Source organism: Caenorhabditis remanei, chromosome X (genome assembly GCF_010183535.1).
Source record: "Caenorhabditis remanei strain PX506 chromosome X, whole genome shotgun sequence".
Classification (NCBI taxonomy): domain Eukaryota; kingdom Metazoa; phylum Nematoda; class Chromadorea; order Rhabditida; family Rhabditidae; genus Caenorhabditis; species Caenorhabditis remanei.
The window spans coordinates 17,602,196-17,627,999 of record NC_071333.1 but is presented as its reverse complement, the minus strand read 5'-3'; the positions used below and the strand labels follow the sequence as shown (position 1 = coordinate 17,627,999).

Sequence of the window (25,804 nt, the reverse complement as noted above, 5' to 3'; positions counted from 1 at the left end):
TTCGTGATGACTTCGTGTAGACAGTTTTATTCAGATATCACTCCGAGGGACTGACAATTTTATATATTTTTTATAATATACCTAATGTGCATGTTCGAGGCAAAACATTTTGTTTTTGTCTAGTATTGCTATCAAGGGAGTATAATAATTATTATCATGGACATACTTCTCATTGTTAACTACCATTTTTATATTATGGTTTTATATTCCCATGTCACTATGTATAGAAAAGAAAACAACTGAAAAATATAAGAAAACACTTACATAGCCCTTTTCCGGGAACAAACAGCATATAACTGTAGTCGTTCGCCAGTTTTGTTGGTGATTCAGTGATTCAGCACTAATACCAAATTTTCAGACGTCACAAGAATATTATTCAGGAATACACACTCTGGAGCCCGTCACAGACACACAGAACCACAAGAGTGGGGGTGGGGGTGATAGATACAAACAGTGATATACAACACAGTCTCGTCGTCGTCCTCTTTCGCCCCAACACCGCGCCACCACCACTTTCTCGCGTTTTTTTCCGGAATAGCGGGATTTGATGAGAGTGAAAAGAGAGATGGTGGGGGGAAAAGGGAAAAATGGAAAGAGGGGGGGACAGGCTAAAAGAGACAAGTTTCTATGACGCCGCTGACGCAACACGACACGCAACAGATTGCGCGCGGTTGCGCTGTGGTGCGGCAAAGCTTCTCCCCCCAAGTTTACTCTTGGAGGGGTGTCTATTTTTTTTGTATGTTGCCTTGATGATGATGATTCTTTGTTGTCGTCTTCTTTTTTGTAGCTTCACGTTAGGGAAAGGTTAAGCGTCAGACAGAAAGATCAAGAGGAATCGAATCGAAAACGAGAAGCCAAGGGGAAATAAAGAATTCATTGTCGTACTTGTCTCGTTGTTCGGGTCCCCACCGACAATAATAAATACTTCTGATGCTTCTTCTTTTTGCATTTCTCCAATTCACTTTCGTTTTCTATCTTTGCGCTGATTTTTCTTCTCATGAGGTCTATATTTTTTCGATTCTTCTATGATTCTATGATGTCTGGTACGAAGGACAATGGCTTTGAAATATGGAAGGGAAAATTGGAGGGAAAACAGGGGGCCGTTAAGAAAATTTGCTGGCTACAGAGGAAGGTCAGTGCAACTTATGTACGAAGGTAATTAAGAGAAAAAAGTGGAAGCTATGCAGGTAATAAAACGGCAGATGTAACGGCAGATGAAAAGAAGAGAGGAATTTGAAAATCTAGAGCTAAATCTGAGAATCAAACATCCTATCTACAGAAACCATAAAAATCAAAAAATTGTCGAAGATTACCACCCTAATGAGTCCAAAATGGGTACATTTCCATTTTTTTGCTCTGATAAACAAAACAGAATCGAAACGTAGACACCCACCCACGTTTTGTTGATTTTTCGCTCTTCTCTTCTCTCCCCCCGGTTTTTCTTTTCATGTATTTCGTTTTCATGGCGGCTTTCAAGGTGCGAGCAAACATTCGTTTCTCTCTCACACACATACCGCTAACACGCAGATCTCAAAAGCTCCTTTTCTTTCTTTCTCTCATTCTTCTTTCCAAATCGTTCAGTGTCTTTATTGCCTAAATACAGGCATGTACACCTAGAGCGGCGTAGTGTTGAGCGCCCGGGAGACGAACCCCTTCTCCGTAGACGACACTCGACGCCGCACACATCATACCGTCGTTCGGGGTTCGGCCTTCTTCATTCACCTCACAAATACTCTGAGAACAACGAAAAAAGACGATGGAACTCCTCTCTTGTCTTTCTTGTTGTTATTTGAAACATTCGAGGGGGGTACGAAATGGAGGATAAACGAGAGATCAATGCAAACAGTGTGCACGTGATCTCTGATGCAAACAGGGGACGGAGTTCAAAAGTTAAGAAAACAGATTATTATGGTTTTTGGGAAATGAAATGAGAATGCTTATCAATGAGAGAACAGGGAAGCTCTATCTCAGAGAAGTAATCAAACAACTAATACAGTATATTATTAATGATATTTTTTAGTAATGAAGATTCGAAAAAAATCAAGTTTTAAATGCTTAAGTAAATTGCAGCAACGCTTTGACATATTAAAACTAAAATCTAGTGCAGCATGAAAGTGCTTGAGTCTTTTAAGACGAAATGAAATCTGATACCAATGCATCAAATAAAAAATGATACAAGCCAGCATCGTCGTATAGTCAGAGGAATACAAAAAACGAGGATTCCATTTTTTCCAGGATTCCATTCCAAAGTCACACAAAAATATTCATCATCTAAAGTGCAAGACCGGTGAACAAACAGTGGATTTCGAGCAAATCCGATACAAAAATTACTAATCTAAACCGTGGATGACGGTGACCAGTGATCCCAATTCAATCCGATTCAATGCTTTTTCACGACGTACGGAAAATTGGTTAGGGAAAACCGAGAAAGGGGATTCTTCTGTAAGCAAAGATGACAGATGGTGGGCAGATGGAAAATTTAGAATAACAACGGTGTCTGGGGCTTGCTTTCTTATAAACGTTGGAAGGGGCACTGAACACCTACAATTAGAGAATGCCGACCAACAAGCAATGATTGAATCGTTAATAACAAGTTATCACTACCGTAGTACAAAGCTTCTTGTGTCTATTAGTTTTGGGTACGATACGATACGTTGTAGGTGGTCGGTATGGTAGTGTATATATGTCTGATTTGATCAAATTTTATTTTACAACCATACCCCGCCTGTTTGACACGTAATACATCGATTGGAAAATGTAACAATATTGTCTTTCACAATCTGTTCATTTTTCAGGTCATGGTGAATGAAACCTCCGCTGTTTTTGTTCGGAACGCAAAACTTGTTTGCTACAAAATGAAAAGACTTACCTTTTTCGAAATTGCGATGGGTCGGATGATAAGTGGTTAGGTGGTGTGAAGTGGACGGCTGGAATAAAATTAGAATAATTAATTTTTTTAGTTGAAATCTGATAAAGAGATTAAATGCAGAAAACCTAAAACATAATTTTGTTTTCTTGGAAAACTGTGATCATTGGTGTTCATCTTTGGTCTGTTCTAAATGTCTTCCCATTGTTTTACGTTTTATAACTAGAATTACTTTCGATTTAAGCGATCACTTCACCGACCAGCGATTGGAACTGTTTTTGAAAGAAAGCAATGTTAGAAACAAGAAAAAAACTGTCAAACCAAATGTAAACGACAAAAGTGAGCAGGCAAGGGACAATACTTTTGCTAGTGTATTGTCCAACAAATGGTTGGCAAATAACAATACGATTCGATTTTGCAGCAGTTGTTTTTTTTTTTTGTACAGAAACGAATCTTGTCTCTTCTGCATATCATTTTTTAAATCGATAGCTCACCTCGGTTCCGTTTGAATCGTGCCGGGCGAAAGCAGTGTATGTCAGGAGTGCTTATGTTGAATCACTATTGTCTTTCTGTAACAAGTGATTTTTGTGATTTTTTTTCAAGAAAAAATCGAAAAAACACAAGATTTTTTATTCGAGAATTGCGAAAAATACTTCAAATAAAAGTAAAATCACCGAAAAACCGAATAAAAAGCCAAGGTAAGGATCCGCGCCGGGTGGTGGTATCCGAGTAACGTGTGTGCAAGGACGAAACCGCTACGCGACCGCCGCGCATCCAAGAGTACTCGAGAAAGAGAACGGAGGAGGGAAGGAAAGAAAGCGGGGCAGTGTGGAGACAAGACATAAGCGCGTCCCCTATGGCCAAACAATGATGGGCGATAACAACTATAAAAACATACAAAAAACTGAAATGAAGAATGAAGAATAATGAATAATGAAAAAAAGCTGTACAAAATGAGTGGAGTGTGAAAAAAAAACTAAAAATATCATACAGTGTAATTTTGATCTGTTTGCTTATGTGTAAAGGTTGTCGATGACTGTATAAATATCATTCATCGGATAGAATTCTACATTTTCTTTTCTTTGTTAGAGGTAAGATTGCTTTTGATGAGTCAGGTACATACACTCGTGGTGGGCAGAAAAACAGAATGAACCTAGTTTGGGAAGAAGTTTATTACAATAAACCGACTGTAGTATGATTTTATCTCGATTTGATGTTTTTAGAAGATAACCTTATTGTTTTTGACGGTGGAATAGTTCCTGGTCAACTGATATTTTATGTTTTTAATTAAAAACATTTGAATATAGCTATAGTAGTTTTGTTATTCAATACAACTTATGCCAAAATTTTTCAGAATCATGTTTCATGCCCAATAGAATTACATCTCATCCTGATAAATTGTTATTTTATGGTTATTATTTAAAAAAATGAATATAACAGTAGTTTTGTTGTTCAATAAAATTTATGTTAAAACATTTTCTGTCATTATATTCAATTAAATCACATCACACTTATATAAAACAAAAAGAATTGACCTTATAATCGGATCAGTATAACTTGTGACAGGGATTGTAGAACTAAAGTTCTGTTTCAGACTTAATGTATTTGCATATTTAAAAAAACGTATAAACGTTATTCAAACAGTTTTAAAACTAAATTTTTGACTGTATGTGACTACAGCGGGCCGAAGTTAAAATAGCGGGCCCAAATCAAAACAGCAGGCCCAAATCAAAAAAACCGAGCCCGAAGTTAAAATAGCGGGCCCAAAGTAAAAACGCATAACCGTTTTAAACATCTGTCAGTTTTGAAGCTAACAAAATTTCAGGTACAGTCTAGAATCCCTGTTGCCAGATGCCTTTGCAATCTCCACAATTTCCACCAATCCCTGCCTTCCCAATTCACCTAATCTGTCAACACATTCTTCCAACGAATTCCTCAGTTTTTTCTGTGGTTGCCGCATCCTCACTCATCTTGAAAAAAACCTGTCAAGTACACAAGAAAACCGACGTAATAGGGGGCAAATGGCAGGTGAAAGCAAGAAAGCAAAGCTTTTGCAAATCTTGTGACGGCAGTCACTAATTGTACAAGATTCTTGTTGGCATCATCAAGCATTTACGTGGTTTTCGCCCGCATTTACAGTGGGAAAAATTGACGTGTCTGTGTATATGAATGTGTCCTTCCGCTTGAAAAACTAGAACTTTCACTGGCTATGTCCTTGATACTGTGATTTGGGAATATATGTAAGAAAGTTGAAGTTGCAAGTAACATTCACATTTAGGCCCCTCCTCTCTCTCTCCTCATCTGAAAGACACCAGCCAAAAAAGATCTCTACGTTGAACACGCGCCAGACATCTGAGACAACACAACTGGTTTCAAAACTTGGCACTTCTCCAAAATAAGACACAGAACGAGAGATATATTGTAGCAACAGAGACTAGGTGGTCTTACCTGTTCGTCTTATTCCTGCCACTCAAGTCATACATATTCTCTTTGGATTGTGTCATCTTATACTTCTTCGTCATTCACTCCCTCTTCTTTTTATTCATAATACCATCTGCCACATATGAGCTATCACATTTTTGCCATATTTATTGGCCAAATTTTATTTTTCAGGGTAAGAGCTTTTTGCTTATGTTAGAGGTATCATTTAAATATTTTTTTCTAGCTAACACTAGCCGAACGAGAATGTGGGCTCCCTAAAAACCTGGAAACGCTCCCTGACTTTGCGCGGGAGGAGATTCGAGAAATATGGTGAGCTTTACAACTAGCTTTAATGTTATATTAGATTTCCAGGCGGAACCATGTGCCAGGTACACCATGTCTTAAAGAAATTGAGATTGAGAATGATATTCTGGATGTCATAAAAAGTTTTGAGTCTGATTCCTCTCCAAACAGCGACCGAGCTAGGGAGTTATCTACAACTACAGAGTCAGCGGTTGATCCGGATTACGATCATATTGGAGTAAGTTTTGAATAATTATTCTAATTACTATGTGCTAAGGTCCATCAGATCAATTAATAGCTGAACTCATGTTTTTTCTTATTGTAGACTAATGGAGGTACCCCAATACCTCTTCTCTCTGCTTCCACCTTTTCAACACCTACAAAAAAGTATAGAAGCTCAGATGACGCTGATAGTGATGACTATCTGGATCAGGTAGCCATTTTCTGGAGAATCAGACCTTTATTTTTTGTTTCAGACCACATTTGACGACGTAGCCATGATGCAGTTTGATAGTGTCAGAGCCCCATTTTTACGATCAGCGAGTCCATATGTGAAAAGTGAATTCCAAAAGGTTTGGGAAGACCAGGATATTCCTAGTGAGAGTTTGAGGTCTTTGAAGGTATAACGTATTAAAATTGTTTATATCACGATATGATTTTTACAGATCCAAACACTAGCGGTGTCACTATTAACGTCAAAACAACTCTCAGATTATAATCGTTGGGCAACAAAACGAAGGAGAGTCTTGAAGGTGATTAAATTTTGAAAACTTGAAAAAATAGAGAAAATAATTCAAATTCAGGCAAGAGAGCAAGAAATGCGGCAACTAAGTTTCGATGCAAAACAAGCTCTCCGAAAGTTGAGTGTACAACGAGGTACCCAATCTATAATTATTTTATTTGAAGTTTAAAGTTTCAGATGATATCAGTCATATAGTTGTACCCGCTGATGTGAAAAATGAGTTGACGACGTTTGTGCAAAGATTGAATCGAAGACGTAATTTGAAGTTGGTACACTAAACTAAAACTTCTATTTCTCATCAGTTTGTAACATTTCTGTATATAAAAATGAAATCATTTGAAATAAAAATAGTTTTGTAACTGGTTTCTCGTAGTTTTTGTTTTTTTGGTGTTTTTGTGTGTTTACAGCGTAAAAAACAACTGACATCAAGTACGAACTGTTGTTTTGATGGTCAGAGAAGAGTAGTGTGATAAATTATTTCTTCGAAAAAAAAACACAGTTCAGGTTCTAAATACCAATAAAAATCTTTATTTTGTATACAAACAAAATTCACAAGCAAAAATGAAGTTTTCAGGGAAAGCTAGACCAGTAGGAATTTTTTGGAAAATTAGAATTATGGTTTTGGTTCACAAAACAAACCGAGATCTTTCAGGAGCCAGCCGAGAATATAGCAGGCTCCCAAATTCATAATATTATAATTAATTACAAAGCAACAAATAATAATATAATAATATAATAGAAACGGTTCCCAAAACAAAACATATTCTATTGACATTGTCAATTTGAGATGAAATTGGAAAACTACCAAATATACCAAATACCAGACCAAATGAAACAGTAGAGTAGAATGAAAAGTAACAATTATGGTTGGGCACTCATCCTCCTTCTCCTCTGCTCCAACACTGCTTTTGGGCACAGAATTTTTTTGAATGCTCTTCGGAACTCCAAATTTAAAATACCATACAAAAACGGATTGAGTGAAGAATTGATATAACCAAGCCATGTGAATGCTTGTTCCACCTGGAAATTACAAATATTATTCGAATAATGTGAATATCCTTTTCTCACCTTAGCATGTAATTTACAAGTTTCACAAAATGGCCTGATGACATATGCAACGAAGAATGGCAACCAGCAAAATGAGAATACAAAAATGATGACCGCAATTGTTTTTGCAGCTCGTTTTTCTTTGGCCACACTGATCTTCTCACGTTTTCTAAGTACTGCGGTAGGATTCTGTAAATATAATTTTTTGACTATAATTCATGTTTCCATTTCAGATTGATCGAATAATAACCCAGTGCAACCCTGATATCATATCAACTAAAAAAAATAATTACTTCTTCAACATCCTTCGACTCCTTGACTTTCACTTTGCACGAACCATTATTGTGATACTTCATATGTTTCGTTGTTTCATCTTTCGGCAGACTACCTCCATCTGTCTAAAATATTTAGAAATGATAACATGAATATAAACAGAGGAAGCGTTGTGAGTGGCTGTTGGGGGTTATTCACGGGACTGACAAGATGTAACTGATTATTGCCGTGGTATGAAAAAAGAAAGTTTTTTAGAGTAAGCAGTGAATCGAGTGTTAGGAATCAGTGTGATAACAGAAAATTCTAAATTTCTTGTGTAAAGAAATTTCACAATCTCCGTCTGTTTCTAGAACATAAATCAATTTTTCAACTTAATTCTTACAATTAGGTTCCAACAAAAATGCATAATTTGGACAACGTGAAAAGCCGTGAGAACTCAAAAACAATGCGATGCGACAAATAGACATACGTATAATATTTCACGGACAAACGGAAACAGATCACCAATTCATTTTACTAACGGATTGAGCGGCAAGAGTAGTTACAGTCGTTTGTCCGTCAGCAACCACCAACGGAGTTTTCTCTCCTACCCTGCTCGACGTTCTAGCCGATTCCACGGACGCCCTCTTAATCGACATTTTCCTGTAGTCGTCGTCACCTTCTGCATTCTGGATTCTCATCAATGCACTTCGTCCTGAAAAAATATTGAATATAATTTTAGTTATTTCTATTTTTGATCTGGAATCACTTAACCCCCTCACTTTTCAATTATTAACTTTTTTTTTGATCTTTAATATTTCAACTATTTCCCATTTCTTTTTCTTTGTTCCAATTCATGTTTTATTATTAGATGTACTTTGTCCGTTGAGTCGAAAAAAGAAAGAGAACAAAAAGAGTCCATTGCTGCAAAGTTTCGGCAACACTGGTGTAAATTCGATTAACTTTATGCATGCATTTCTGGGTTTACTTTTTTCACTAGGTTTTTGCTTATTTTTTGCATCCGCCTACGTACAAACCTCGATTCGTGCGGATCCGTTGACGTGCACTGATGAAAATTTTGACATACACCACAACCATGACCAGGAGTGGGAGGAAAAACGAGCCGACTGCCGAGAATAATACAAACGCTCTGGAAATTTGGATTTGAAATTATGACGGATAGAAAACTGTTCTCACTTCTCTGTAGACAACCCACAACTATCCTCCATCATGTTTTCTTCCCAGTTGTTCCATCCGATGATCGGTGGCACTGATATTAACATGGACAATGCCCAAACCTGGAAAATTTTTTTTTTGTGTGGTAAGGAAGATCCCTTGAATTAGAATAGTGAGTCAAAAACAATGTGCTAAATGTTGATTCCTTAGAAAGACAAGCAATTGCCTTCATTCATTTCTGAGACGATTTTCTTTCTTTTTCTTTCCTTGTCTTCTACATTTCCATAACAAATGAAGGTAATCTTTTTTCTTTCTTTCCCCCTATGTAATGACTAGTACATTGAAGAAGAAAAAACCTACAACAGCAATGACGATGCACACGAATTTGGTTGTACGTTTTTGTGCATAGTTGATTGGATTGTGGATAGCCCAATATCTGGAAATGTCGTGTTTTGCTATAAATCTTTGTTTGCCGCAATACCGATCTATTGCAATTGCACACAGATTAAGAATGGATGATGTGCAGAGAAGAATGTCAGCGGTTGTGAAAAACTGACATACAGTAACACCGAGTAACCATTTACCACCTGAAACACTTTTTTTGAAAATTTTCGACCCCTGATTTTAAATTTTTTTCAAAAAATTTTCTACGTGACTCCTGTCGCAACGAATTTAGTGCAACGCTTGTAACCTGGTTGTGATAAAACCGCAATTCATCATTTATCTTGTCATCATTCGCAATATTACATCGAAATGTAACATCCCTCTCATTACTTCAGGTGACAACTGTTTCGAGGTTTCGAGCACCTCATCTTTTCTGCTGATGTCTCAAGAAGACAATGATCATTAACTTAATGAGATTCTCTCCCCCCGTTTTCTGCCCAAAAAAAACTAGAGACAATTTTTCTTCGGCTCTCAAGTCCATGGTACTCAAGCAACAATTGCTCGCAAGAAGTACTCACGCAATCACAAGTCTCTTTCTCTCCCTCATTTTGTCTAAAAAGAAAGATTCGCCGTCCATTCGTGGACCCCCAAAACCAAAACCCAAATGACGAAGCCGGGGGCTGGCAGCCGGGCATCCGGTTGTCAAATGGCGCTTCCCGCCTAGTATCATATAAATGATGACAACACTCTGTTGAAAAGGAAAAGAATGGAGAACTGACCCGCAAGAAAAGTGACTACATGTAGAGGCATGACGAATATAGCGACCGCCAAATCGGAAGCAGCCAGAGAGACGAGAAAATAGTTTTGCACCTTTTTCAGAGGTCGATAACTGAAGACAGCGACCACGACCAGTGTGTTACCAACTACTGTCATGGCGATAATGACCTGTAATGAATAATGGATAGTGGTTTTATAAAAATGATCCCCCTTCGATGTTCGACATATGTGCTTATTTAAATTTTCTCTTCAAAAACTAACAAAAACAAAACTTCTGTCAATTTCGTCCAAAAATCCACAGAAACACACATTCTTAGTCTGTCACGTCTTCGTCAGTCAAGACAAAGCATGAATAATCACATGGAAAGACGGATGCCTTCTTTTCTTCCTCAAGTTCTTCTTTGAACAAACTACCCGTTTTTTCAAAGACTTCGGATAAATGGGGATAAATGAATAAGATTTGAAAAAAAACGCTTACCAAGTACGTAATCGTTCCTAGAACCAGCTCGACGGTGGGAATAATTGATGGCGGCTTCATAGAGGTCATGGGAATGTCCAGCGGTGGCACAGTGGTTGTGCTGACTGCCGATGACGCGTTTATAACACTATCCCGAATCGAGTCGATGGCTCGTAACACCATTTCCTGAATCAGACAAGTTGAGTAGAAAATAGAAATGAAGGGAAGAATGAGTGGGAGTGGTGTTGGTGCTAGAACCCTCTTGAGGCCACGGTTTCTATTATTTTTTGTGTGGAAAGCTATACAAGAGATTGATAAATGAACCAATCTATTTTCTATTTTTTTTCTATTTTTTTCCATTTTCTTCGATGATCCTTCTCAAGAAAAAAACATTTAAAAAATAACGGAGTGCACTTCATCATTCTGATGATGATGGGTAGTTTAAAATAAAGATAGGAGGAAAAAAGTAAAACCCAAAAAAGAACAGAAAAAGTCAATTCCTCCCCTCATCTTTAATTTTATCGTCGTTTCCCCCTAGAGTTTCTTTTAGCCGTTTGAGAATGTTGCTCACTAATTTGACGGCTTGGTACCCTCTGAGTTGTCTGAACTTTCTTCTTCCTTGTTTCGGTCAAAAATTAGCGGAGGAGTGAGTTAAAGGTTATAAAGGATGATAGATGGTAAAACTTATTACATACACAATAATGTTTAAAAACAAACAATTTTATTTTTTATTTTTTGAGTCTTGAAAAGATGGTAACTGCGAAATTGGCATCTTTCCAAGAACCCTACGTAATACTGGCTAATTGTTGTGTTGTTTTATACACTCAATTCAGGTTTTTGATGCTTAGTCATAAATTAGAATCATTATGACTTAACATCTAGAAACACAGTACGAAACTTGTGGCGAACAAGTTTAAAACTAGTTCCTTCATAGTGTGTTAGTTCACAGCCGACACATTACAGACCGGAAATTGGAAAGAAATATTCCAAAGTATCCCATTAGTGCATTTTTTTTTGTTTTCAGATTTATAGATAGGGGAAGAGAGATTATTCGAATTACAAGAATAAAAAAGTATGATATTTAAGTTCTAAAAGGGTTAGTTTCAAATGTTTATTTTTTGCTTTTCCATCTATTATTCATACGATTTGACAACTGACATCACTTGAGGGATCCCCTTTCTTATTTGGGAAAAGGTTAACCCGTTGAGCCCACCTTGAATTTGGTGTTTGAAATGTCAATTAAATTGAGATTACTTGCAGAAGTTACAATATTAGAATAATACATAGTGTTGGTATTGAATAGAACAACAATTGATTAAAATTGTATGTCCGAAACGTTGCGCCTCCAAAAAAACTAGGATTCGATCACGGTCGACTGGATTCAGGATTCCCGTGAAGTGACGATGAACAGGAGCCAAAAAGAAGAAAAAGAAGTGGATGCGAATGAATGGAAGCGGTTGAGTGTTAGATGGAGAAGCGAAAATTGCAATTTCCTCTATATGATAGGTGATATGATATTCGAATATAAATTTGATTAAAAATATATTATTCCTGGATATCTAGATATCAAGATGTTCATCAAAAATGTGTTCATCGGAAATAATATGGAACACATTGTGAGAACATTATTTATTTTGTGATGACACTAGAAATGTAAAATGGAAATGGAAATTTTTGTTTAATGAAGGAGTCTGGATAATACCCGGGAGTGGAAATATAAGTGCAATGTCAGTCAAATACTTCTTTTTTCAGTTTAAGAGCCGAAAACGAGATGGCGAAAACAAGAAAATTATTTACACGACGGAGAACTATAAACATTTCATTTGGAATCTCTGCTTTTCGCCATAAAGAAAAAACAGGAGGTCTTGAAAATAACATTAATAAATCATTATTATGTACTAAGATTCTGAACAAACCCTGCTAACAATAGCAGTAACTGTTTAATTCTAGTGCACACAGCCAAATTCTATAAGAAAAACAACAAAAAAAGTCAATTTGCACTTTCTCGAGCAAGGAAAATTGTAAATCATGTTCTGGCATGAAAGAAGGAATGGAATAGAGCAATAGTGAGAAAATTCGTGGGAATTATTTTGATTCTCAAGCTCATTGAGCATCCGGGTGGGTTTTTTCTCTTATTTGCGCAATAAACTATGTTATCCGTTCAGAAATTCTGAGATTTTTCGTGAAATTTTAAAAACTTCAAAATTCTCTAAATATGGCAATGTTGACTAGCTGAATCATGAATATTGATCATGTATGTATATGCAATGTTCAGAAAATCTAAAAATCCACGTTCACCCCCCGCCATCTTCTGATCTCTAGCTCCTTACCTGCACCGAATCAGTGTAATTTCGGGACATGATGTGTTGTGACTCTTTCGGATAGATATTTTTGCGGAAAAACGTAGAAATAACAAGTAAACGTGTCAAGTACGTTAGAACGTTTCGGTCCACACTTCTCACCCCCCGACTCTTTTCTCATTTTCTCATCTTTTTTTCTCTTTTCTCAACTCATTGCAATACGATCCCCTTCATCCCCCCCCCCCTTCTCGTTTCCGCTGCCGACACTCTTTGACAGGTTGAGCAAAAAGTTGGGAAGGATCACAGGAAATCAAGAGATTCCGAGAAAAAGAAACTAGAAAAAACCTAAACCTCTTCTTAGTCTAACTGTGCTTTGTGGTTTAAGAATAGACACAAAAAATGACGACGAAAAAAGTTTCCATCGGTGTCAGTGTTAACTGAGTTAAACCAACTGCGAAATCCAGAAGAAGGAGGAACAAAGAATTGTTTTTTTTGTTTTTTTTTCTTGGAAAGATTCAAAAAACTTTCATTCATGAAAACAAGAATTTTTTTTGTACGAGTGATGTGACAATAGTCACTATAACTGGTAGCATTGAAAACGTGTCAGTCATAAAGAGCGACAGATAAAATAAAAAATATGGAAAAATAAATAAAAATGAACAATTCTGACAAAATGATGAATATCTGACAGAATTCTAAGAAATCAGAAATCTACAATTCAAAACGAGACTCTGACTAACACCGAGTATTTTTTTGAGTATTTTAGAAATCTTAAATACAAAAAACGTAGTTGTCTAGAAAAAATTCTTTCAAACTACATCGACTGTCTCGGATAACGGATAAATTTGTCAGAATCAAAAGATGACTATTATATAACTCAAATCAGTTGCAGGTTTAAAAAGACAATACTCATAGAATCCATATCAAACCGTGAGAATCTGGAGTGATCTTTAGTTTAAACAAAATAAAATTAAGTCATGATCTTAGGACTCTCACATAGCATAGAGGTCAGATAAGTAACAATAGAGTGATGAATGAAAAGAAAAAGCGTTTAGTATGCATTACTCTCTTCTATATCTTCATATCCCCCAAAATTGAGCTCTTTGCTACTCTATAAGTGCAGTCGGTTAGTCGAACAACTGAACATGCGGACAATAACGGCGCGGCGCCAAAAAAAATAATATATGCGGTTAGGGAGTACATTAATAATTCCACACTCGGCATATTGTGGAAACCAAATTCATTCACGTATCCTATTCTTCTATTCACGCTTCCGATATCGAGAAGTTTGTGTGTGTGCGTGTGTGTGTGGCTCCAAACAATTCATATCATCTCGCATTCAAGCTCCAAAAGATGCTGGCGTGCAGAATGTTTGATTTATCTCAATACGGCGATATCTAGTGGCGAAAATTGTTAGTTAATCTTAGTTGGCCAGAGAAAGAAAGGAATAATTTTTTATTTCTGCTTCGAGATTTTTGTTCTCATACTCATACTCGTTCTCTACTCAACAAAAAAAGAGATAGTGTGAAGAAAGTAGTAAGAAAACTCGACTAATGAAAAGTGCCCTCGGAAAGGGAGGAAAAGATAGCCAACTTTTTTTTGGAATGTTTTTAGCGCACATCAGGCTGAAGGAGGGGAGAAACCTGACGCCACCCGAGTCCCTCGACCGTCATCGAAAATTCTAAGCAGAGGAATGGAGAAAAAACAAAAAACGAAGACGTTAAAAAGTGGGGTTAATCATATTCAAGTAGCAGTATTGGTGGTGGTGACTCTGCCTGGTCTGGATGCTGCAGGAATAGTACAAGGCAGAAAAGTACAAAAAGTGGCTGGTTACCAAGGTACAAGGAGTCAGCGTACATGTGTTATAATCTTCCAATAGCTGTTCCAGAAGATTTTCAATCTCCGGAAGCTACCCAAGACTTCCGAGTATCATATACATCCAACAAAGGCAAACATCATTCTGGAGAGAGAACGTGACTTCAAATGTTCATTCTCTCATTTTGAAAAAAATTTGACATGAATCATGATGAAACTAAACACGTTCGGTTGAGGTGGAGCAGGTACCCAATCCGGAAAACTGATCTTTATGAAAAATGGGCGGGAGAAAGTCCGAAAAACCAAAACCAGAGTCCCATGACCCGAAATGACAAATTGGGTTAGGTTCATGAACCCTGGCGCTAGGGGGTTGCAAAGAAATCGGTGTGGATTTGACTTGGTTTGTTTTATTTTAACTTTTGATTTGGTAGGTATGGTTAAGGGGGATTCAGTGAGGTCAAGATCAAGTCCAAAGGATGAAAATTTTAAGTTACTGTATGTTCAGGAAAGTTGGTAAATGATTTGAAATGACGCAAGTAAGCCTTTAAAGAATATGTGCATCATAATTATCTCAGATGAATACACCAGGTATATGTACAGTAAGAAAGCAAAATACTACTGAAGATAACTAACATTTAAATGAAAAAAGAACGCCTTACCTGGCTTAAATCGTTGGTCATGTTTGCTGGCTCTTCGGTTGACGTTTGGCTAACTGCCTCTGACACACTCAACACAATTTACTGTCGATAGTTGGCCAAATGAGAGAGAAGGCGCAGCGGAAGCAGGAAGACGGGGAGCCCCCCGTTTAGTTAGGGCAGTTATCTAACGCTTCCGAAAAGTCTATGTGAATGGCAAGCACCGCCCCTCTTTTCTTCTTTTCTTCGGACTTCTTCTTCTTCAACTGCTTCAGCGTCTTACAGAATTTGAACTGCCTAATCAGCGCTGACAAGTCGAAAAGTGTCTATGAGAGATGGCGAGTTGGTCCAAATAATCGAGTCTGTTTTCCCTGTTTTTCAGCTGAGTATGGCTCCTCGTCATTTACGGAATAAGAATAGAAAGAATAATAATAACAAAATAGGACACGGCACGGGACAGCGTCCTAAGAGGTGCTTGGGATTGTCGAGTCCCACAGAAACAGAATAATTTCAAGATAGAATAAAAGGGGAGGGACAAGCAAAATTTTGGAAGGCAAGCAAAAAGTGGAGGGATGAAGAAGGACGACGATTGGAGAGGAGAAGAAGCAAGGATTCAGAAGAATTATCTTTGTCACGAAAATGGGGCAGAGAAGAAGCAGTAGGCGGGATTAGAGGGATTCTATAGTTTTTCGTTGCGGGTCCTCAGTCCGGTGCCAAAGTTTTATGGACCAACAATGCACCAGTGCAAAGATGATTTGTGCTCAGCAGCGTTTCGGTCGAGTGTTGTGATGTGTGGGGTCCCCGATCACCCAGTGGTGTTGCCAAAAACCGTTAAGAAATAGTTTTTTGAGTGGCTCCACCTGATCCCCTTCTTTTTTATGACCGTCGTTTACAACTCACATCAACAAAATCCATAGTAGAATTGAATCGCCAGGAGTGCGTGGAAATTGGAAAAAAAAAACACAACAATGAAAGGGATAGGAAACGTTTCGAATCCTCTCGATTTTGGGGGTATGTCCCGTAAAGCATAGCAACATGACATTTCGGTGTCCTGTAATAAAGGGAGAAGAGCCGAATAGGAAACATCACTTTCGACGTTTTGCAAATTTCAAGATTTGCAAAAAACGGACAAAGTGGTGAGGCACAATAAAAATTTTGTGCTCTGTTTTAGGAATACCAGAAATTCAAGAATTCAATAAATTTTTACAGTTTGCAAATTAGTAACTAGAGGACATTAAAAAGATAAATCATACATACAGTAACTTTTGAAATTTCCTTTCTCATAACCAGTACTCAGTTATTCATAAAAATGTCACATTAGTCATATTTTTGATCCATTTCTTGACTCAACTTTTTCTCCTCCTCCTTACCCTCATTTGCCCAAGATAATTGGTGTCGCGATGCACAGAATTTTTTCTTAAGGTATTCTTGAATGCCACAGAATGGATAACTAGCTCAACTGCCCGGGCAAACAAAAATAGGCTTCTTCGCTTTCTTTCACAATTGACTCTGGGACCATTGACACTGAGACAGAGAGGAGATAATTAGAGTGTTAAAATAAGGAAGCAAAAGTCACCACTGAAAAATTTGTCGCTAACTTTTTTTGCAAATGACAAAATTAACAGACATTTTCAGTGAGATATTTTAATGAGACACCATTCGGTCTCACTGACTCTTCTATAGGTATACTTACGAAATTTTTGTAACAAAGACTCACCAGACTGCTCATCTTTCCAATTTGCACCTGCGCAGTTCTTTCCAATGAGAAGAAACAACTGAATGAGATGTTGTGGAGATCTAACAAAAAAAAACTCTATGAAATGAATTGCTGGCTGCAGGACAAGCCGAGACCCCCCGATTTTTCGCGTCATCAAACCTCAAAAGACTGGAGCTCGGGAGACTGGGCCCGCCTGATTGATAACCTCCTCTTACATTCATTCGCCATTGTTTTTAGACCTCATGATTCTGCTTCAACTGAATTCTCATAATTTGAAATTGACAGCACAAAAGTTGGCATAAAAAATACTTGCTACGGGTTTGAGTGACGAATTGGATGAATGAGAATGAGAACGGAAACAAATATGAGCTATTCTTCAAGAAGAAAAAGGAAAGCCAAAAAACCCAAAAAAAAACAAAGCGAAGACCGGAAAAGGGAACAATGAGCAATAATAGAGTGGAATAACTAGTGGGACTAAAAATTCCTAAATAAATGAAAAAATAGAGCCATCATAGTAAACTATGTAGTGCAGATACATAGTTGTGAAACGATGACATGATAATAATTAGTATACAAAATTATGGAAAAAAAATCAAATTTTCTGACATACCTATGTTTCCTAAAATAAACAAAAACATCTTATCCTCCATAATGAATCACCACTAAGACAGTCAGCTCCGGCTCTTCCTCTGCTCAGGAGCAAGATTCGCCCACTTAGAACTGTTTATCTATTGGATTAACGGTATTAACTTTGAAGATTTCAAGGGAAGGATTTTCAAGTATTCTTTTCCTTCCAGTCGTTTCGTTCATCACTCGTGCTTTTCATATCCAAAGATCTTTTTCCAAGTTATTTGTAATTAAAATTAATAAAGTGTGTGTGGGTTGTCGTTTTTATTCATTTTTATTCATTCTCTTCATTTATGTTTCCTTACTTTCACACACTTCTTTCATTTTCTTCTGTTTCATTTTTCATTTCCAACTATTTCTTTTTCTTCATTCAGAAATCTCAGAAATTCTCACGTTAATCAAGAAAGTGGAAAGCGTGAGAATTAGAATTTTACTAATTTACAACACTTTAGCAACAATCCATTCTTCTCCGCGATTTCAAATTTGTGACCCTTGCCTGGATTTGAAAAGAATGAAACGATTCTAAAGGGGAGAAGAGAAGAAGGTAAGAAATTGAGATGACCTTCGTTTTCCTTTTTCCGGGATGCATCTGTTCTGAATTGCTGCATCCCTTTTCGGATTCGTCTTTGTTTTGCCTCCCACATCGTTTCATTTCCATCTGTTATAATCTATCTCAATGACCCCTTTGGAAAATTTCGGGAAAAATCGTCGGAAGGTATCAGTCATATTTCAAAAACGACAGAAAAAGAAAAGAAGCAATACAAGATTGTCTCGATTTTGTTGGTCGGGAAAAAAACCGTGCGAAACAAAACTCCAACACAACAATCGCAAGGCCGTTTTTATTTTATTTTTTTCCTCGCATCGCTTTTTTTTCCAATAGACAGTTCTTTTCCATCTTTTTTTTGTACATATAGTTTTTTTGTTTCTAAATAAATCTGGGAGAGCGTAAGATAAAAAAAACGTTTTAGGCCAGTGTAAGGTTACTGTAGTTTGTGATCTTACCAATTGTTTTAATGCAAATGATTTCCCCCTAGACCTTTTATAAACCAAAAATTCAAACTTTTCACATAAAAAGGTCAACTGACCAAATTAGCAGTTATTTTTTATCTGTATATGATTTGAGCACGAGATAAGGTTTGCCAGTCTGCACAATATGTAAATTCGAATTTATCTCTTTTATTAATCTCTGTCCCAAAAATTATTAGAATCCTAGGAAAAAATCAATGGGCTAGGATTTCTGATTGAATCCAGTAATTAAAAGAATTAAAAGACTTAGCAATCCACCTTATCCGGTTTCTTATAGAATTTTACTATTACGGCTCTGTGCCCTTTTGTTGGGAGCATCCATGTCATTTCCTATCCATTCTTTCACTTTTCTCCTAGTTATTTCATCTCGTATTCTCATTCCCTTTCTTTCTCTCTGACTAAATGCTAAGAGCATATAATACTAGTTTACTACTACTACGGCTGCATATGGGTTGCATTACAACCTTTTCTTGCGGTTTCCAATTCGACCGCCATGTATGGATAAGATTAACTAGCATTTCTTAAGACATGTCGTACACCTGATTAGTGTACACATTCGTTCTAAGCCTTGATCATTCATGTGTATAGTAGAAGGGCTGCCCTCTCACCTTTAATTCCAAATTCAAAAGGGTCTGCAATGAGAGTCATGTTCATTCCACGTTCATGCTTTCCCCCCGCCCCTTTCGTTCTCTATATTATATTCAGTCCCGCTCTTCGTCCATTTTTATGTGCACTTTAAAAATGAACTTATGAGATTGTCTAGTGAAAGGAAGTGGAGAAGACAAGAAGTGGCGCCCGCCGGTAGGAGGGGACAGGAGAAAATGGAAGGAATGGAGGTGGAGACCTCCACTGTCACTCTCGTTTGACCGGCAATAGGCCCGATTGAATGTACGCGGTTTTCACGAATTTCAAGGTCTGACCCACAAAATTTCATTCGCCCTCCATGCATCTTTCACCCAATTTTGCTTTTGCGCCAATATCCGCGCGAATCGCCGCGCGGCGCTTCCTCTCCCCCCTCGAATCCATTCCGGCTTACCATCGCCTCTCGATTGTTGTGTAGAATGACCTACCGACCTACAGTTCAACTTTCTCATTTCGTACTTTCTTGAATTATCCAGTCTCCTCCCTCTTTGCGGTTTCATTTCGTTTTTCCTGTAGGTCTCGAGTTTCCATTTCATTCATTTCATTCATTTTATTCCAAGGCTTCTCGCATCTCCTGTCTAGACGTTTATATTACTGTAGACCAGGGTTCTGGTGGATGTACTATATCCTAATTGCCTTATATTTGCTTTATTTTAGTCTTCATAGATAGTTGTAATTTTGTAATTCATACTGTACATTCTACAGTAACCTAATGTGCGAATTTTTCCAACATTTTAAATTTGAACCCAAATTAGTAAAGAAGGATTCTGGTAGATATCTACAGTAACCCAATATGTAAATCTTAATGAAAAGTTTAATTTTTAACTTATTTTTGTGTCTATGATCTCTTACTCATCAGCAACACGTTTCAAAGGTTGTTTTGATATTCTAAGTCATAATAAGGCAACCAAAATAACCTTTCACTTTTTTATCAAATTAGCTTCTATGATATAGACTTTCACATTCAAATTTTTCCATATTTTTTTCATTTCTGAAATCTAGAGTCTGGGAAGGATCTTCTGCACTTTTTCAATGACCCGGATCTTGGTAACGCACGGTGCTAGGAGTAGCGGACATCGAGATATGGATCGAAGTAGTTCAGAACTTTGAAAAAAGTTCTAACTATTTAGATCACCGTGTCTGGTAATATTTATTCACTCCTTCAACCACAGATATTGACCTTTTCAAATCTAAAGCCTTATTCAAATCTGTCTTGAATCCTAGATTCGGCCTTCATCTGTCTCGACATGACTGTTTCATTCGAAAAACATAGCAGACTGTCCTTGGAAGGTTAGCAGCTTGATCCTTTTGTATACTGTCCAATCCTATTCCGGAACAGCAGCTCGCTGTACCAGTCAGTGACGTCCAAATGCTGCCATTTGGTTCTCAACGAGCTCGCCGCGTAATGCGTGACCTTGAAAATTGTTAGTAGGAGAGGAGAGGGGGGGGGGGGCACCGCGAATACCCTTACTCCCCTCTTTCGTGCTCTCAATTCAAAGGCTCCTTTCCACAATTTCATACACATTTAATCTCTTTGCGATCACCTCAACCTTTGTCGCTACCATTTCTTCCGATATTACACTTCTGACTCAAATACGAAGATTTTTGTACTCTATACGAACACAAATTTGCTTCCATTCGCTTCTTCAGCTCTCAAGATATACAATTATTCTGACTTCGTTCGTTTTTGATTATATACATATTCGTTTCCTGCATACTCTTCTCCGTTCTGCTCTGACAGCTATACGTTTCTCTCTTGATAATTATTATATACTACTGATATGACAGATATTGAAAATAGTAGAAAACCTAAAAACTAAAACAACTCCTCAGATGTAATAAATAGTTAAGATATACCCCATCGAGAGTATGTTTTTACAACTAGTAGTAACACAATTTTTGCTTTATTTTTACTATTTTTTCTCTTCCTTATCGTTTGAATTATTCCATGTCCATTATACCATTTGTTGCACCCCTGCTCCATCTGCATACATTTATTTTGACCCCCGCCCTCTTCGTAAGCTGATTAATGTGTTTTTCAGGGAAATGAACGTTGCGGCGGACTCAACCACTGGGACGCCACCTGTCTTTGACCACGAAAGCTTGGCCCTCGTAGCTCAGTCAAATTTGCTACAGTTTTACTTAACACATTTGGCATCCACTTTGATGCCAATAAAACCGGAAACCCGTGATTCAATAACACCAAAGTTAGAATTTATGATAGAAGGATAGCATTGAAAAAATTTAAATTTCAGCTTCAGCTTGCCGGGAAGTCCTAATTCAGACACCGACGACTCTGTATCCGCTGCTCTGGTTTCATCCACACAAGCACTTTTTTCTCTCCTCGGAACCAATACAACTAACAGTAGTGCAGTGAGTAAGGTGAGAGCGCACGATGATGCACAAAGAGCAGAAGGGAGCAACCGGCAGTAAATAAAATCAAAACATTACAGAAGGTTGTTTCAAAAACCGCCAGTAAACTCTGTTCGGTGTGCGCGGACAAATCGACTGGGCTTCATTACGGTGCATCAACATGCGAAGGGTAAGTACATAAAATTGTATTTTCTGGAAATTTCATATTTATATTTTTTCCTCTCACATAACCCGCAACATACAAACATTTATGATTCACCACGCTTATTGAAGCATGCATGGTTTATGAACTTCTAATAATCCAGTTTTCTTGAAGATCTCATTTTCTTTCCCCCTGGGTGGTCAGAAATCTGTTCCGCAGTTCGTTATTCCTATTCCAGGACTTTAGACAGCAAAAACTGTCTGGAGGATCGAGGGAGCTATTAACGGAATTAGTGATCGGATCGGGAAAGGGAAAGTGGTGGTAGTGGGGGGCACCCATTCAGTGAAAGTTCAGTTGTCAGCACCAGTGCGCTACATTTTTCCATCGTGTCCGTGTCGTCTCGTAGTAGACGTCGTCGTCGTCCGTCCGTGGACACACATACAGACACAGGCAGGAGATTTTGCGGCCTTCAGGATTCGATGATGGTCAAGGCCTTCAGCATGACACGACGCACCGCCGAACACCCAGTCAGTGAAATGTTGCGAAGGGCACCCGAATGTGTCACGCACCTTGACCAACCCGTTTCTCAGTACACCGCATCTTTGCACCTCTGGGTTGACCCATGCTGTCTGTTTAAAGTCGGGTGTGGAAGTGCACTTTAAATCGGTTTAAATGGTTTTTCTCTAGGTCACACGCGCCTTATCCAAACTTGTTTCATTTTTATGAGAAATCTTGTTAGGATGCCTCGAGTTGTATTAACCTTCTTTGATTTTTTATCAAAAGCCGTAACCAACAGAAAATTACAAAACTTATTGAAAATCAAAATCTTAGAATCTTCCAAGGAATGTCATTTATTCAGAATTCGGGAAAAAACTTATCTCGTCTTGGTGACCTTCCTAAGAAGTCGAGAAGCCAAATGACCTTTCCATTAAAATCAAGATAAGATGTTCTTCACATTCTTTAGATGAAAAAAAAGAAAAAACTCCGAAATTTTGAGAACACCTTTCTCGGCTACTCTAGATAAGGATCGATGTACCACACGGTACTCAAAGTACAGAGGACATTTGGATACCGATAGAAGTAGTGCAGATTTTAAAATCAGATAACAGCAAGTATGGGTGGTAATTGTTTTTTAGAAGATTAGAATCCCCCTTGTATAAAAGGAGGCGGCGGACACCAGAATTTCCTAATTCTACTGAATGTTTCCTCGGTATCAATAAACCTATCATTTGTTCGAAGTGACATCTCTGAGTAACTATTGTCTCCGGAAAAAGTCGGAGGTCAAATCGGACAAGGTTTTGTTAGGAATTGCGTCGGACAAGGTCGGTTCAACTGGTGCCATCTGCCTAACCTCTTCTCGTCACCTCCATTTTCTCCGGGGCCGCTCCTCCCCAATATTACTCGGTCGCCCCACTTTTTCATTCCTGATGACCACGACCCAATTTAAAGTGATTCTCGTCTCCATCGTATTCAATAGTTTTCATTCAACGCTGCACTAGTCACAAACCACTGGGAGGTCTTTTTGATAACACTTTCCTCATGTGTTTCAACTTGTACTTATGAACCTATTCTCAAGGTAGCAAAAAAAGCAAAATTATTATTTATTACTAACCAAAAATAGTTTTTTGCCTTTTATGCTATTTTGAGTATGGGCCCATAGCTCAAAAATTAAAAACTTCCTAATCTCTAAGGTTGCCTAGCAACGCTTTCTTCTGATTAAATAACTGAAAGGCAGCTTTTCACTTTTTCGCTATGATCACTATCAAGTCAACACTTTTTAGACACGTGGGTGTCTTATTGCAACACCTTTTCCTTTGAAATTAAAACGTTTGAGTTTTTTTTTCATGCAATCGAAGAAGTTATGACAGACGGAAAATGTGGGTAGGTTGCAAGGGCATCTTAAAGAACAAGGTCACTCAGAGACCCCAAAAGAAGACGTCTCTGTTGCTGCCTCTTTTTGCGCATTTTACTTTACTATCATTTTAACCCACCACCTCTCTCTCTCTCTCTCCCCCATTTTTTTCCGTCTTCTTCTGGTTCTTCTAGTCACCTTTCACACATCGTCTGAATTTTTTTTGTTCTGTCAATGTTTTGTTTCAACCACTTCATTTCTTATTTCTTGTTTCATTTTCCATCTTTTCTCAAATGTCAACAATTGTCATTTGACCTACGATTAGATTGGGCCAAGCCATATGCTCAACAGCACCTGCTCAGTTATTAACCTTGACATCTCAACAGGCACTGAGTAATTGAGTAGACACCGGAATACGTATAACGGGATTGTTTAACCTATATCCGCAGTTTAGCTCATAACATTAATTCATAACATATTTGTTTTATTTCAGGTGCAAAGGATTCTTCAAACGATCCGTGCAGAACAAGAAAATCTACCACTGCAATCAAAATAACCTCTGCGAAATCGATAAGCAGAATCGTAACAGGTAGGTCATTCTCCTGTTTTTTTTCCCGAATTCAAATTCTCCAAATCGAACTTCAAAAAAAACCTTAATTGACCTTCTAGGTGTCAATCGTGTCGTTTCCGAAAGTGCATCAGCAAGGGCATGCTAACCGAAGGTTAGTTTTCGGGGCGATAGAAAAAAAAAACGTCTGACCGCAAAAATGTCATTTGTAGCAGTAAGAGAAGATCGCATGCCCGGCGGACGAAACGGGAATAGCATCTACAGTAATTACAAGCAGAGGAGGAGCATCATCAGGCGGACAAAGGATTATATTGCGGAGCAAGAGCAGGAGCAGCGGGAACGAGAGCGAGAAAGGGAGCTGGAAAGGGAGCTGGAGCCAGAGAGGCGGCCATTTCAGAGCCTTCCAAGCGGGAAAAAGTTGATTAAGGAACTGGTTGAGATGGATTGCTTGGATCGTCTCATCAACCTCAGAGGACTGCGCATCAACCCTTCCACCAACTGTGATATCGCTCCAGCTTGCAAAAGATTGACTAGAATTGGTAATCAATTTATATTTTTTTTAGTTCTTTCACAAATTCACAAATAATTGCTTCAGGGGATGAAATCGTTGAACAACTTGTGGAGTGGACCAAAACCCTTCCATTCTTCGACGAGTTACCAGTTGAGGCTCACACGCACCTTCTCACCCAACGTTGGGCTGAACTCGTCTTGCTCTCCGCTGGATACTACGCCTGCTCCGTTTTCTCCCCAGATTCTCCAGATACCACACAAATGATTGATGAATCTGATGAGATTTCGTTCACCAACCCTGAAGTCAACCTTCGCCTCCTTCAAAACCGTCTCGCCTTGGTTCTCGGAAAAGAGATCCCGTTCGAGCACGTGTCAAAGTGAGATAATTTATTTATCAATTGATTATTCCATTAATCAACTTTTTTCTTCTACTTTAGGGAAGCCGGTGCGCTTGTCGTCCGTTTCACCACTCTCCTCCACTCCTTCTCGAAACTCAAGGTCTCTCCAGAAGCGTACGTCTGTCTCAAAGCTATCACTCTTCTTCACCTCTCCGCCGATTCTACCCTTGATAAAAGTATCATCGACAAGGTCAAAACGCTTCAGGATCATTTTGTGAAGACCTTGCAAATACACTTGCATCAGCCAGGGGAGAATTCGGAGACAACTAGCCTTGCTCAAATTCTCGAGTGGTAAAGATAATTTTTAAAAAATACAAACAAAGACAGTATATTTTTTCCAGGCTCCCAGAGTTGCAAAACGCCTCCTCCGTGCTCCTTCACTCAAAAATGTTCTACGTACCATTCCTTCTATGCAAGAATCCTCGACGACTAGTGTTTGACGAGTAGTGTTTTAATAATTGTGAATCAGCTTTATTTCTCGGTTGTGCAATATAATTTAGTTCTTCTATTTCTTCTATTTTTCAAATTTTTTGCATGTCATCAGTTTCCACTCTCCCCCCGTTTCAACTTTCTTCTCCCATCTCTATCGTTTTAATCAATTTCATTTTTGAAACCAATTATTCTCACCTATCCCTTTTCAAATCATTCTGTTTGATCTAACTATCATAACATAGACGAGTGATCGGAAACATAATCAGTTTCTATGGTTGTGGATCCTACAGTAGTTCTTTCTTTCTTTTTCCTTCCATTTTCTCTTTCGGATACTTTGAAATT

At 38.0% G+C, this 25,804-nt stretch overlaps 3 protein-coding genes across 3 annotated transcripts; 2 read left to right on the top strand and 1 right to left on the bottom strand.

Annotated features, from left to right (window-relative positions):
• Positions 1-5,429: 5,429 nt before the first annotated feature.
• On the top strand, positions 5,430-6,610 carry GCK72_025564 (uncharacterized protein; the record flags this gene model as incomplete). The annotated part of the gene is made up of 8 exons (XM_003106198.2): positions 5,430-5,480; positions 5,532-5,617; positions 5,660-5,828; positions 5,916-6,023; positions 6,067-6,210; positions 6,256-6,342; positions 6,394-6,466; positions 6,510-6,610. The coding sequence occupies 8 exons, from the start codon at positions 5,430-5,432 to the stop codon at positions 6,608-6,610; spliced, it is 819 nt and encodes a 272-aa protein (XP_003106246.2).
• Positions 6,611-7,193: 583 nt separating this feature from the next.
• On the bottom strand, positions 7,194-10,608 carry GCK72_025563 (uncharacterized protein; the record flags this gene model as incomplete). The annotated part of the gene is made up of 10 exons (XM_053736392.1): positions 7,194-7,352; positions 7,401-7,568; positions 7,673-7,777; positions 8,243-8,346; positions 8,669-8,781; positions 8,829-8,929; positions 9,168-9,243; positions 9,289-9,394; positions 9,971-10,136; positions 10,447-10,608. The coding sequence occupies 10 exons, from the start codon at positions 10,606-10,608 to the stop codon at positions 7,194-7,196; spliced, it is 1,260 nt and encodes a 419-aa protein (XP_053579958.1).
• A 10,625-nt stretch (positions 10,609-21,233) lies between these two features.
• Positions 21,234-25,477, top strand: GCK72_025562 (uncharacterized protein; the record flags this gene model as incomplete). Its single annotated transcript, XM_053736391.1, has 9 exons — positions 21,234-21,394; positions 21,443-21,569; positions 21,641-21,729; positions 24,048-24,143; positions 24,224-24,276; positions 24,335-24,661; positions 24,718-25,009; positions 25,070-25,321; positions 25,372-25,477. The coding sequence occupies 9 exons, from the start codon at positions 21,234-21,236 to the stop codon at positions 25,475-25,477; spliced, it is 1,503 nt and encodes a 500-aa protein (XP_053579957.1).
• Between the last annotated feature and the right edge of the window lie 327 nt (positions 25,478-25,804).